Raw genomic sequence first — 12,942 nt, 5'->3', positions numbered from 1 at the left:
CATAAAAAATATTTAGCCCTAATTTCTCCTAAAGTGCGGAGCGAGCACATGCGCATATTGCTTGGCAACGCTGATGCTAAGAATTCACACATAAATCACCCGAAAACATTTCCTTGCAATTACTGTTTTCACGGACGAGCATCAGGAGTATGGCCCATGCAAGGAAAGAACAAATTAAGCTGGCTGAAGCACTCCAAAAAACTACACAGTGTAAGTTTATGTCAAGAACATAGTATGACCGCCTTTCTTTGGGTGTCAGTTGCAACAACAACATTACGTACGTTTTCATTGCCATCAAGCTGATGGCGTTTGCCAGGTGGTTTTTGCATTTACATTTCACACTGAACAGATAGTGAGCCGGAAATTTTGGTAATTTTATAGTTGCTGTTTCTGCCACTTGGTAGAGTGATGTCAATTCATTGAAGAACTAACTTGCTACGATGAACATCTGAGAAGGAGCACATGCATTGACTAACTAAATTTCAAACCCTTAGTCTTTACAACTGGCTAAGTTTTTACTGACATGTTCCTTCAGGCGAATGAGGTAACTTGGTAGTTGGTGTACATATAGAGCTTGACCTAGATGTATGATGATTTCAACATTTTCATATTTTTAATTTACAGGAATTTGAAAGTTACAGCTGCTATCACACGGAAGTGTGATAGCAGCTGTAACTTTCAAATTCATTGAAGTAACGTCAATTCATTGAAGAACCAGTTTTTCACAATGAATATCTGAGAAGGGTCTCTTTGACTAACAAAGGACAAACATAGTCTTTACAGCTGCCTAAATTTACATGTTTTTTATATGTTGATAACACCTCTTTGCTACATGAAACTGCTGTGTTTTGAAGACATCTTTGGCTGTAGTAATTAAAGACTAGCTGGTCAGTGTCTGTTGTTAGTTGTTGAACCCCTTTTCAGATGTGCATTGTGAAAAGCAACTTCTTCAATGATTTGATCTCATACTGTCTGCCATGTGCAAATAGCTGCCTTACGAAGCCTGGCATTGTTTGTTTTTAATATGTATGCCTGTACATGCCTTTATGTTTGTTGTGTCATTGCATTTCAGACAAAAAACATGAAGTGGAATGTCTGCTACGAATGTTCAAAGCTCTCACACATGATGCACTCAAAATGGACCGAAATCTGTTTCGAGATGTGCTTCACAACCAGTTCAAGATGACAGATGATATTCTGATGGACAGAGGTAACTGTACTTACCTAGGAAGTGAACAGCAGACATTCCCTCATCATTAATGAGTTCATACCTTTAGATCACAGCTTGGCTACGACAGTTAACAGCACACCCAAAACTAACCTCAAATACATAAACATAAACATTACAAGAACAGTTGAACAATTTTATAAACTAAAGGTCAAACTATTTTATATTCAGCAACATACTCTTTTTGACCACATGAAAGCACTGCGCATAAAACTTTCTCCTTTATTTTTAATAAATCATGTATAATGGTGCATTATTGGCTCTGAATACAAAAGTGGTTACAATCCTGAAACCTATCTCTGGTTTGTCGTTAGCCCACATTTTTATTATGTGGTTCTGATGTGCCCAAATTAAAGTGGTTCTGATGTGCCCAAATTAAAGTGGTTCTGATGTGCCCAAATTAATGCAATCTAGATTCCTGCTGTTATGCATACAGTAACCAATGTTGTAGGTTTGTCATGGCTGTTGAAATATTTATATTGAAAGCTTTGGCCACTTAGATTTTACAAATTTTGAAGATTTTGAATCCTATTCCATACTGATGATTGCTACTTTGAAATCATGGATATCATCAATATCGGCTCATATATGTATACATATATACATAGCTGTTCATGAAGGCTTTCATTCTGAAAACTCTGAAAAACTAGAACGTCTAATTGAGTTTGAATCCATTCTAGGATCTACATTAATATCATTGTCATGGTTGTGCTTCATTATCAGAAAATTTACCCATTTATGTGTGAAATGCAGTGTTGTTTCTTTTTTCGTGCTGCATTGTTGATGTCTTAAAATTAGTGTGGTAAATTAGCTTGATGAATTTGAATACATTGTTTATTACCATTTAATAATTAACCATGCATGTGCGGTATACTGACCAATAATGGGTTGTTCCTAGATACAGAATGTCATGGACTGGTAATTATTTCTATTTTTTTCCCAGACACAGTAAATTATACATGTCTGTGTAGGTTCTATCATCAAATACAATTATCAACAATTAGAAAGAGTCATGAAAAATAGCACCCTCAGTGATCACTGAATTTGAAGTCACGTATATTTGCTGTTTTCATTTCCAGTTTTTAAGGCCTTTGACAAAGATAATGACAGTTACATCAACCAGTCAGAATGGGTGTCTGGCTTGTCTTGTATAATGAGGGGAAATATGGAGGAGAAAATGAAATGTAAGTTACTGCAGAGTTAATTTGCTTTTTTGAAAACACAAAGCAGGTGTATATAAAGCCACTCTTAAGATAGTCTGTTGAGAATTACCAATCTCTGTCTGGAAAAAAATAAGATAGAGTTTTTGACTTTTTATTTATTTGATTGGTGTTATAACAGCACAATAATGGTGAGGTTAAAGCAGACAGAGCCACTCAAGGAATCCCACAACCATCCACAGGCTGACCTTTGTTTAGAATCATATAGATAGATTTTAGCATGTTTCTGATCCTTCCACGCAATTATCAATATATGTGTATGTTCTCACTGTAAAATATCCTCTGTGGTGTGTAGTGGGTAGATCAAGCGTCTGTCTTATAAATGGTAGATCTTGGGTTCTGTCAGGAATCAAGTCATACATTCAGCAAACTTTGACATCGATATCCTTCGTACCAGCTGGCTTGGCACTCAAGAGGAGTACATGCATAGGAGGTACTGGTCGCCCAGTGTCAGTGTAATGGGACTGTGTTCATGCATGTCTGGTTTCTACTTCAGGCATGATATTTCACTGAGGTATCACCATGATTATGTTAGCACTGGGTAGGGCCTGCAGCCAGAAGACACTGTTATGATATTACAAAATTAATGGTGAACATGATGTCAAATCCTAATCAAACAAACAAAGCAAATCTCGCTATAAAATAGGGAAAATTGTATAACCGTTTTTCCCATCGTTTGCAGATTGTTTTGATGTGTATGACCTGAATGGAGATGGGTACATCTCAAGAGAAGAGATGTTCCACATGCTGAAAAACTCTCTGATCAAGGTGAGAACCCCAGTAACCCCCAATAATGACCAGTGTATGTAATTCATTTTGTGACAGAAAAGTTATTGTCCTACTTGTTTGTCTTGGAATTAAATTGGGATTTTTACAGTGTCGGTGCTTTCACAGGAGTTGATTGATTTGCAGCATCCATATGATGTGTGTGTCCATTATTTTTGGATACTCTCAACAAACATATTTTAATGATGGGCCAAGTAGCTCTGTAAGTTGCTCTTCTGCTCATACTGTATAACTAACCATACTTAAAACAAATAGTTTTTTGTTGAAATGTTGCGGTTTCACAAGCATTCCGCTTTTTTTTGTAGCAACCATCTGAGGAAGACCCAGATGAGGGGGTCAAAGATTTGGTGGAAATAACATTGAAAAAGATGGTGAGTATTGATTCATACACATACATGTATATCACACATGGGAAAGTAACTCGTTTGAGGTCAATGGTTTACCTCAGGCACTCCAGCTATCTCCATACATTAAACTCATTGCCATTATAGTGGAAAATTCTTGATTATACTGTTAAGGAACAATGAAGAAGAAAAATATATTTCGTTTTCTCTCTGGGTTCATTTAGTTAGAGATGACAAGAGTTGTCTCCCTTGGGTGTTCCTGGCGTGTTTTATTTTCTTTGTTTTTTGGTTTTCTTCACCAGAATTCTCCAGAATAAAGAAACATTTTTTTTATCTGAAAGCCAACTTTGAAAAATATTTTATAAAGTCATCTGCGATACTTTTATCCAAAAACTCTTACACTACCATATAAAAATCATAATTGGGCCTCCCTCAGCAACAGGGACATTGACATGTCAGATATTCCATTATCAGCCCATCATGATGACATCACATTAAAGACAGTACAATCAAAACTGATACATTCTAACATTGTAGACGTTATGCTACAGTCCATTTTTGATGTGAAAATGGCTCAGGGTCCTGCCTAACACTGGCACCACGTCATAATAATAAAAAAATATTCCGCCTTCCCATTGTCACTGTTTTACAATTTGAATTAACCGTTGTCACCTCCTCTTCTGTTTCTGTCATCCCGCCAGGACAAAGACCATGACACTAGGCTGTCCCCCCAGGATTTCCAACAGGCAGTAGAGGAAGAACCTCTTCTCCTGGAGGCATTTGGGGCCTGTTTACCGTCATACGAGGTATGTATTCATCATCAGAGTTAGCTTTAGCGCACCTTTTCTAAATATTTATGCGGGGGCCATATTGTTAAAATTAAAGTGCCGGCTTGCTGTGACTATTAGGTCCAGGTTAATTTAAGCTTTAGCCTTGGCTTTAAACAAATATTTTGTTTTGTCTCAATACGTAGCAGTCTCCTTCTTCATTTCAAATCTCGAAGATTTATTCCTTGTATGGTGGCCCTTTTTTTTTAGAAGATACTGTATATAAAAATGTCACTTTTTGTCTCTGCCAGGTGGTTACGTCATTCAATACACTCGTCTCTGAGGATTCCGACATCAACATTCAGCTTTTCCAACAACAACAGGCACAAAATCAGAACAGACAACAGGCTGTGTGATCCAGTATTCAGTCAGATAAAATTATTAAAGTAACTTTGGGGAATCTAAGTAATGATCAGTCAAGAGTTTGTGCTCACTTGATATTGGCTGTGTCACTCTTTCAAATCTTTGATGTGGCTTAGGTGTAAATGTCACAACATAAAGGATTTCATTTTCACTGGTTTGCAAGTAAAAAGTTGAAGGTCAGTGAGAAACATAATGTGGTTGAAGGTTTTAAATCTGTGAATAAAAAAAAATGTACCGCTCATCTCTGTGATAATTGAGTATGGGACCTGTAAAATGGAGGAAAATGGAGAATTTATTTTTTGCTTCCTTTCTTTAGGCAATAGTTTCTTTTCTTGTTTGTAAACTGTCAAATACATGCTCCCAGTATTTGCAATTTTAAAACTTATGTTTAGATAGAATTGGTTTTATTGTGACACATTCACATATTGCTACAATGGACTTTAAAAGAGGTCTACTTTAGTAAGACATTTTGCGAAGAGAAATCCATCAAAACCTTCAAAAGTTAAGTTTAGGTTAACTTCAAGTTTGGACATTTTGAGCATAAAGTATGGGATGAGTTTTGTTAACAGTGTAAATAATTTAATGGAACATTCCGTTGTTTATTATGTTTCCGTCCATGCACAAAACCACCTATACCTTGATCTTTCACAAAAAAACTTTTTCATTGTAAAGTTAATGCTACTGTTTTTGTACATCTATTGCTCTTATATGTACACCTGTCAGATACACTGCAGATGTGTCTACTGTACTGATGTCTAACCAGTATGCACAACATTACACAATGTTTTTACAATTGAAGTACACTGAATAAATAATGTAGATACATGTATCAAACATCTGTATCAGTTTGTCTTCAATTACTATTAAAAACAAAAAAGCCTTAGGTTAATTTAATATGGACTTCAGTGTGAGAAAATCTGCTGTCTGGATTTTCCTTTTGAGGGGGTTGGGTGTCTTTGTTTTCACACTCTTTTTACTTATTAATTGTTCATTTACTAGTATTTGATTGTTGTTTAACACTATACAAGAATATTTCACTTACACAAATGCACTTATGCCATGCCAGTGACCTACATGTATGTCATGTCAGTGACCTACATGTATGCCATGTCAGTGACCTACATGTATGTCATGTCACCAACTTACATGTATGTCATGTCAGTGACGTACATGTATGCCATGTCAGTGACCTACATGTATGTCATGTCAGTGACCTACATGTATGCCATGTCAGTGACCTACATGTATGTCATGTCACCAACTTACATGTATGTCATGTCAGTGACCTACATGTATGCCATGTCAGTGACCTACATGTATGCCATGTCAGTGACCTACATGTATGCCATGTCAGCAACTTACATGTATGCCATGTCAGTGACCTACATGTATGCCATGTCAGTGACCTACATGTATGTCATGTCACCAACTTACATGTATGCCATATCAGTGACCTACATGTATGCCATGTCAGTGACCTACATGTATGCCATGTCAGTGACCTACATGTATGCCATATCATTGACCTACATGTATGGCAAGATACACAAGTTCACCATATTGGGAGGAAAACAAGTGGTCTTCAACAGGAACTTTTTGACAGGCTACACAAGTAGCATTAGAACACTTCTTTTTTAATTCTGTGACACTGCAGTACTTCTGTACTACCTACATGTAGTTATTTTATCAGTATATATACACTGCCAACTGTGATGAAATAAAAGAAAGAAAAGAGTTCATAGCTTTGGTCTGTTTTGTTACAGGCTTTATGAGGGTTTTACAAGTTCTCTATTGATGTAAATGTGCGTTCACCAGCCAGTGGGTAACAATCCCTGAAAGTGGGGGAGTCAGTAAATTCACAGTTTGTCACATGTAAGAGCACCTATTCGGCTCTATAAGCACTGATGACTGCTTTAAGCCAACAATGCAGGTTGGGCCTAGAATGGTGAAGGATGCCTAAGTAAGTCCATTCCTAAGGCTGGTACTGAACCAAGACTTTGTCTGGCCAGGCAACAGATGGACGAGCATTTTAATTAAGTAGCAACAACTTATCCCAAAGACAGAGATTCAGGACTAGTGTACGACAACCAAAAATTTCACTACTGCCTACTGATCTTACTTCTCTATAATACTTGTACTAGTTTTCATCAGATCAAAACCAGACTAAGTGTGTTATAGCATATCTGCACAAAAATTTATTTATTCTATAGAGATAAACAGTTGTTATATATGTACAGGTATATATATAAAGGTGCCACATTTAAATATTTCAGCATTTTTTCAGATTGACACAAGGATATAGGCTGAACTGCATGAATAGACAAGTATGAGGAATGATATATGTACAGGTATGTGTAATGTACACCAACTGATCTTCCCTGAACTATACACTTTCTCCTTCACATGCGACACTAATAATTACTTGCATACTGAATGATCTTTTTGCAAATTAAGACACTTTTTTTTTTCTAAAATCACCTCTACTAAAACATTCAGTGTAGAATGTGAGAACCATTAAAGAAACTGCGCACGTAGACCAGCATACATGGTAGAAATGCAGCTAGTAATAATTTATATGCATACTAAACGTTGACTTCTTTTTGCAAACAAATTAAGACAGTTTTTTTTTTCTTCTAAAATCAAGTCTATTAAAACATTCAGTGAAGAATGTGAGAACCATTAAAGAAACTGCGAACGTAGACCAGCATACATGGTAGAAATGCAGCTAGTAATAATTTATATGCATACTACACATTGACTTCCTTTTGAAATAGTTTTTTTTTTCTAAAATCAACTCTACTAAAACATTCAGTGAAGAATGTGAGAAGTATTAAAAATCCTGTAGGCCAGCATAAATGTACCATGTAGAAATGCAGCTTGCAATGTGAATGGCAAAAACAGGGTAAAAATTTGCATCGACAGATTGGGTCAGTAAAAAGTTTGTTCCTGTTTCCCCACAACAGTCACCACTTTGTGTTCGGATTTTTCTGGAATTGATAATAATCTTCTGCTTTGAAGAATGAAAGTTCTGTTTCATTTTCTGAAAAGAAAAAGAAAAAGTATTACAGTGCTGTTTTGCTCTTACCCATTCATAAGCATTCAGGTTTATTGACATAGTGGGCAAAGGAAGCTATATCGGTATTCCTGCAGTATCTGACAAACCCGAAACCAGTATCTGACAAACCCACAACCAGTATCTGACAAACCCAAAACTGGTATCCGACAAACCCAAAACCGGTATCTGACAAACGCAAAGTCTTTTTAAGCCTGCGACCTCATTAGTCAGGGACGATTGGCTGTGGAAAAATTTTGCAACTGGTCTGCCAGATATTTATACTGTGACCAGGCAAGGCTTCTTGGCATACCATTTCAGTGAGTCAGCACTATATAAAGTGTGGTAATATTGTACAGGATCACCCGTCATCTTGTTGAAAAGAACAGAACAACCAGCATTTCAGCTTAGACTTACCTACTCCACACTCAGCCAGTGTCCTCGCATCCTTCAGTATGAGGATGTCATCATGCTCCGTGTCAATCACTAACACATTCGCCTAGGATCACAGAATATACCCGGTTTAATTATAAAACAACAAAACAGAAAGAAAGGAAGCAATAATAAAAGAACACCCTACTTAAAACAATGAAAATTAATGGTATTTTTATGAAGAGTTGCCTGCCCAGTGGTCAACTGGTGGACATATACTAGTATTACAATTCAATCCACCCTTTGTGTGGGTTATACTGTAACTCAACATGCCATTACTTACATGATATATTGTTGTTATCATGTACAATTATCTAATTAGTAAAGTCTGAAAGCATGTGTCTACATTAATAAGTCACTTTCGCATTTCAGAAGGCCGCTATTTAATTAATAGAAATGTTGCGGGATCTCGCATTACATAGGAGTTGGGCTACGAAAAGCAGAAATTTCACAGGCCACTGTCTGCAAATGGGTGCTAATTTGATCACAGGTGCTTTTCTGTGGCGCGTATCTCAAAATGTGAATGTCGCTTATTAATAACAGCACATTTAAAGGATAAATCGAATCTGATTGGCTGGTGTGAGAGATAGGCAAGCCCAGTCTATGTCTTGTTGATTTTGATTGGCTGGTGTGAGAGACAGGCAAGCCCAGTCTATGCCTTGTTGATTCTGATTGGCTGGTTTGAGACACAGGCAAGCCCAGTCTATGCCTTGTTGATTTTGATTGGCTGGTGTGAGAGATAGGCAAGCCCAGTCTATGCCTTGCTGATTCTGATTGGCTGGTGTGAGACACAGGCAAGCCCAGTCTATGCCTTGTTGAATCTGACAGGCTGGTGTGAGAGATAGGCAAGCCTAGTCTATGCCTTGTTGATTTTGACAGGCTGGTGTGAGAGATAGGCAAGCCTAGTCTATGCCTTGTTGATTTTGACAGGCTGGTGTGAGAGACAGGCAAGCCCAGTCTAGTCCTTGCCTAAGCTGAATTTCAGGTATGGTACATTTATTCAAGCTTGACCAAGGCCTCTTGGATTTAACCCAGGAAACCATATCTCCACTGTCAGCCAATCAGCATCGATTCTTTACCTTTTTAAGCTGTGCACAGGTTGGCATTTCAGAAACTAACTGTGATATCAAAGTCAGCAGAGCCTGACAAACAGTGACAATGACATCAATTATTCACGTCAGTGAAATGTCAGGATTTGAAAGGTGGAAATGAAAATCCACTCAATGCTTTGGGTCTCGTAAGTTATCATTTACACCTTTCACTCAAGCAATATTTCGGAAGGGTGCGTCCGTGGCTCAGTTGGTTAGTGCGTTAGCGCAGCGTAATGACCCAGGAGCCTCTCACCAATGTGGTCGCTGTGAGTTCAAGTCCAGGTCATGCTGGCTTCTTTTCTAGCCATTCATGGGAAGTCTGCCAGAAACCTGCGGATGGTCGTGGGTTTTGCCCCGTGCTGTGCCTGGTTTCCTCCCACTTAAATGCTGGCCGCCGTCGTATAAGTGAAATAGACGTAAAACACCAATCAAAAAAATAAGTAAATATTTAGGGCATGTAACCTGCACTTTGCCGTATGCTCCAGTCTGTGCATGTGTATCTCTATGACTGTTAGAGGCCTACAGAATGTATGGGTTATACACATGCATATGTACAAGAGAAGTTACTGTCTACCACCAACCTTTGCACCATGAGCCTTGTGAGATATCTTCAGAGTATCTGAAATATAAATTAAAAATTGGCAAACATGGTGAACACTGGCTCATACAGTGTATATCTCTCAAAATATACAACAGCTTTTAGGTTCAGGAATATGTGGTGCTTGAAAATACACTGAAATTAACTTAAAAGATTAGTGTCCAGATTTATCATTTACTCATAATTAGCTACCCCTGTATATACATACATGCATACTGTTAAATTTAGTTTAAAAAATTATTAAAAAAGGGCACATTAATTGGAGAAATATGGCACTTAAAATCACAAAATCATGAGATTGCTTTTATGCATATTTTCCGCCAACATTCGGCAGTCTCCGCAGAATTACGTCATACAAGACCAACTGTTTCGAGCTGTAGGAGTCTTGCCATTTAGCTCGATGTTACAAAAGCTACAGGAGTGACAACAAGCATACTGAATTTCTTCTGAAATGCTTTGCTCCTCTACATATGGTTGTACAAACAGGTTGTCGAAGAACTATGGAAATATTTTTTTCAAGCTTCCAGACAATTTGACCCTCAGGAAGACGTAGACACCAGACTTAGGCTGGCCATTTATGACGTTACCTGCTGAGACGCACCGGGCGGGCGACTGAAGATCAGCTATGGCAGTAAATCCATTGTTTTGGTGGATTTAAAGTCTTCCTTATGTTTGCCAGAAGCTCTCTCACTAATCTACTGTTTAAACAGATTACAATCTTTATTATTAGGACCACCAGCTAAAACTGGACACTAATCCTTTAAGCTGACCTTTTCAACAAAGTCTGATGACATTATGACTAATATCTGAAAGCCCTTTAAATGAGATTCATCAAAAAGACTTGATTGTACTCAAGAAAATTTAACTTACATTTTCACTTTCACTTACACCAACAGCAATGTCGTGGGAGGAAACAAAACAGACTCCTGGGGAAATGCATGACCATCTGCAGGTTGTTGACAGACCTACCCATGGCTGGAGAGGAAGCCAGCATGGGCTGGACTATTTTGCTGTCAGTAACGTTTGCCAAAATTGTTTTTTTAATCTGTATGATAGTGACATGTAATTATTTATTTTCCAATCCCATTTTAGAGCATATGATCAACCATATGCCTTTTTCTGTACTGGTAAAAGTGTCTGCCAATCTATGACCCTTTACCATACAAATAATGTACCCTAACTCTTCAACCTTTTCAACAGCCTCTTCAACCAATATTATGAAACATTCTAAAGAGAACTGTTGGGTGTAGAAAGATAATTTGCACAGTTTTATGATGCTTGCATCTTTAATGGCACGAATAAATCATTTTTTGCACCATTTTCATAATAATTGTGTGCATAATTTCCACTGAAAGAAAAAAAACGAGTAATGGTTGAAAAGGTTGAAAACTTACAGTATTAGAAGAATTAGAAAGGATGAGAACCCATGTAATTTTCTGTCAACACAATTACCATAAAGGTATTTCCTGAAAGGTGGTGGCAGACCTGGCTTCTTTTCTATCACTGAAACAGAACCCAAAAGAGAAGACTACTTTGTTAATATTATGTTAAATTTACTTGATAAATCTTTTAATATTTAACTAATTTCAATAAATTCATGGCTTATTCAATACCACACTTGGCAATTTTCCATTTATATGATTATAAACAATATTATGAGTGGAGGAAACCTTACTTGTGGAGTAGGGTAACTCCCATAAAGCAACACAGTTGTGAGAGTTTCTGAAACAAATAGCCCTGAAAATACCCGATCTCCCCCAATAAATCCATAATCAATTTCAACAGCATGTTCCTAAAAATTAACTAACCTGTTCTTAGGTTGGCCTAGGCAAAAAATTCATAGCAATAACACAAATTCACAAAAGAGGACATTTTCGGTGTCTACTCGACTCGGCTGTCATTTCGATAGCTTACTAACTGCTATTGTATAAGCTCGGAAAAATCAGGGTTTTCATTTAGAATTCGAGAAGGCGGTCAGAGTTCAAAAGTAGGTAGCTGAATTGAAAGTAATTATGTCACAATTACTATTGATTTAAATAGTAAGAAAATTCAAAGTAGGCAGCTATGGTAAATATAACTCCCCCCCCCCCCCCCCGCCCCCTACTCTAAACACACTACCATCTGCAGGTTGCTGGTAGACCTTCCCAAAATTAAGATTAGACGTACCAGATAGGGTTACATGTACACTTACACACGGTAGAGGTGTTATAAATCAAACCATAGTCAAGCACCAGATAAGGACTTGGTACACAGGCAGATATATACAAGTCCTCAGGAGTTCCGCGTTGGGGCACTCATGCACGTACAGGAAGTTGGGGTTAGAACCCGGTCTTCGCGCATGAGCGTTGGGCGAATGGAGCGTTCTCTAAACCCAAGTTAGAGACTTAGTATAAGCGCAAGCGCCCCCACACGTAACTCCAGAGAACTTGTATCCATCACTGTCAATATATCGTAACACTCATGACAGGCTGCACTCAATCTCCATGGAACGTCATGAAAGACTACATGAGTCCTTTAAAATTACAATCTACAGCACTTAGTAGGCCTACCTTACTCATGTTCAATTAAATGCAAACATAACACTTATGCACTTAAGTTGCATAGTATTCTTTCAAAACACCAGAGTAGTGAAGCTAGATAAATTAGTTTCCCAAGAAAACCGGGAACCAAACTCCATGGAGCTAGCTTGAGCAGCTCCTTACCATCTTTGATTTTTTCTTTGAACTGTTCTACTGTCTGGCTAGTATCCACATCCTTCATCACCAAGTACTGAATGTTCCGGTGCTCAAAGGACCTGATTAATCGCACAGTGACAACCACCATTCTGATAAAGCACTATATTTGGAACATATTTACATTGGAGACATCTGAGCTGACCACATGTTCATGCGGTGGGAATTCCCCGTCAAGAGGGTTCGCACGTTCAGCCTCGTTCCCATGTGAAAGCGAGTGTTGATTACACACCGGAAGTCCTACTGCACGTGACAAATCTTGCACAACT

The 12,942-nt window shown here is 37.9% G+C and overlaps 2 protein-coding genes across 2 annotated transcripts; one reads left to right on the top strand and one right to left on the bottom strand.

The window, feature by feature from the left end:
- The first annotated feature begins 71 nt into the window (after positions 1 to 71).
- On the top strand, positions 72 to 5,897 carry LOC135477659 (calaxin-like). Its single transcript, XM_064757840.1, has 7 exons — positions 72 to 210; positions 1,073 to 1,210; positions 2,308 to 2,412; positions 3,131 to 3,216; positions 3,540 to 3,605; positions 4,280 to 4,384; positions 4,657 to 5,897. Exons 1-7 carry the CDS (start codon positions 150 to 152, stop codon positions 4,759 to 4,761), a joined length of 666 nt encoding a protein of 221 aa, XP_064613910.1. The 5' UTR covers positions 72 to 149; the 3' UTR covers positions 4,762 to 5,897.
- A 953-nt stretch (positions 5,898 to 6,850) lies between these two features.
- Positions 6,851 to 12,836, bottom strand: LOC135477944 (UPF0538 protein C2orf76 homolog). The gene is made up of 5 exons (XM_064758180.1): positions 12,644 to 12,836; positions 11,394 to 11,444; positions 9,925 to 9,962; positions 8,238 to 8,319; positions 6,851 to 7,808 (listed from the first exon to the last, which is right to left on the bottom strand). The coding sequence occupies exons 1-5, from the start codon at positions 12,762 to 12,764 to the stop codon at positions 7,732 to 7,734; spliced, it is 369 nt and encodes a 122-aa protein (XP_064614250.1). The 5' UTR covers positions 12,765 to 12,836; the 3' UTR covers positions 6,851 to 7,731.
- Between the last annotated feature and the right edge of the window lie 106 nt (positions 12,837 to 12,942).

The sequence above is a fragment of the Liolophura sinensis genome, chromosome 11, assembly GCF_032854445.1.
Source record: "Liolophura sinensis isolate JHLJ2023 chromosome 11, CUHK_Ljap_v2, whole genome shotgun sequence".
Taxonomy (NCBI): domain Eukaryota; kingdom Metazoa; phylum Mollusca; class Polyplacophora; order Chitonida; family Chitonidae; genus Liolophura; species Liolophura sinensis.
This window is presented reverse-complemented; position numbering and strand designations above follow the sequence as displayed.

Excerpts from the sequence above, each read along its gene's own strand:
- LOC135477659 (XM_064757840.1), top strand. The coding sequence starts at position 150 with ATGGCCCATGCAAGGAAAGAACAAATTAAGCTGGCTGAAGCACTCCAA. Across the intron at positions 1,211-2,307 it reads TGATATTCTGATGGACAGAG|TTTTTAAGGCCTTTGACAAA; the intron begins GTAACTGTACTT and ends TTTCATTTCCAG. Across the intron at positions 3,606-4,279 it reads AAATAACATTGAAAAAGATG|GACAAAGACCATGACACTAG; the intron begins GTGAGTATTGAT and ends TCATCCCGCCAG.
- LOC135477944 (XM_064758180.1), bottom strand. The coding sequence starts at position 12,764 with ATGGTGGTTGTCACTGTGCGATTAATCAGGTCCTTTGAGCACCGGAAC. Across the intron at positions 11,445-12,643 it reads CAAAGAAAAAATCAAAGATG|TGATAGAAAAGAAGCCAGGT; the intron begins GTAAGGAGCTGC and ends GTTCTGTTTCAG. Across the intron at positions 8,320-9,924 it reads ACAAGGCTCATGGTGCAAAG|GCGAATGTGTTAGTGATTGA; the intron begins GTTGGTGGTAGA and ends CTGTGATCCTAG.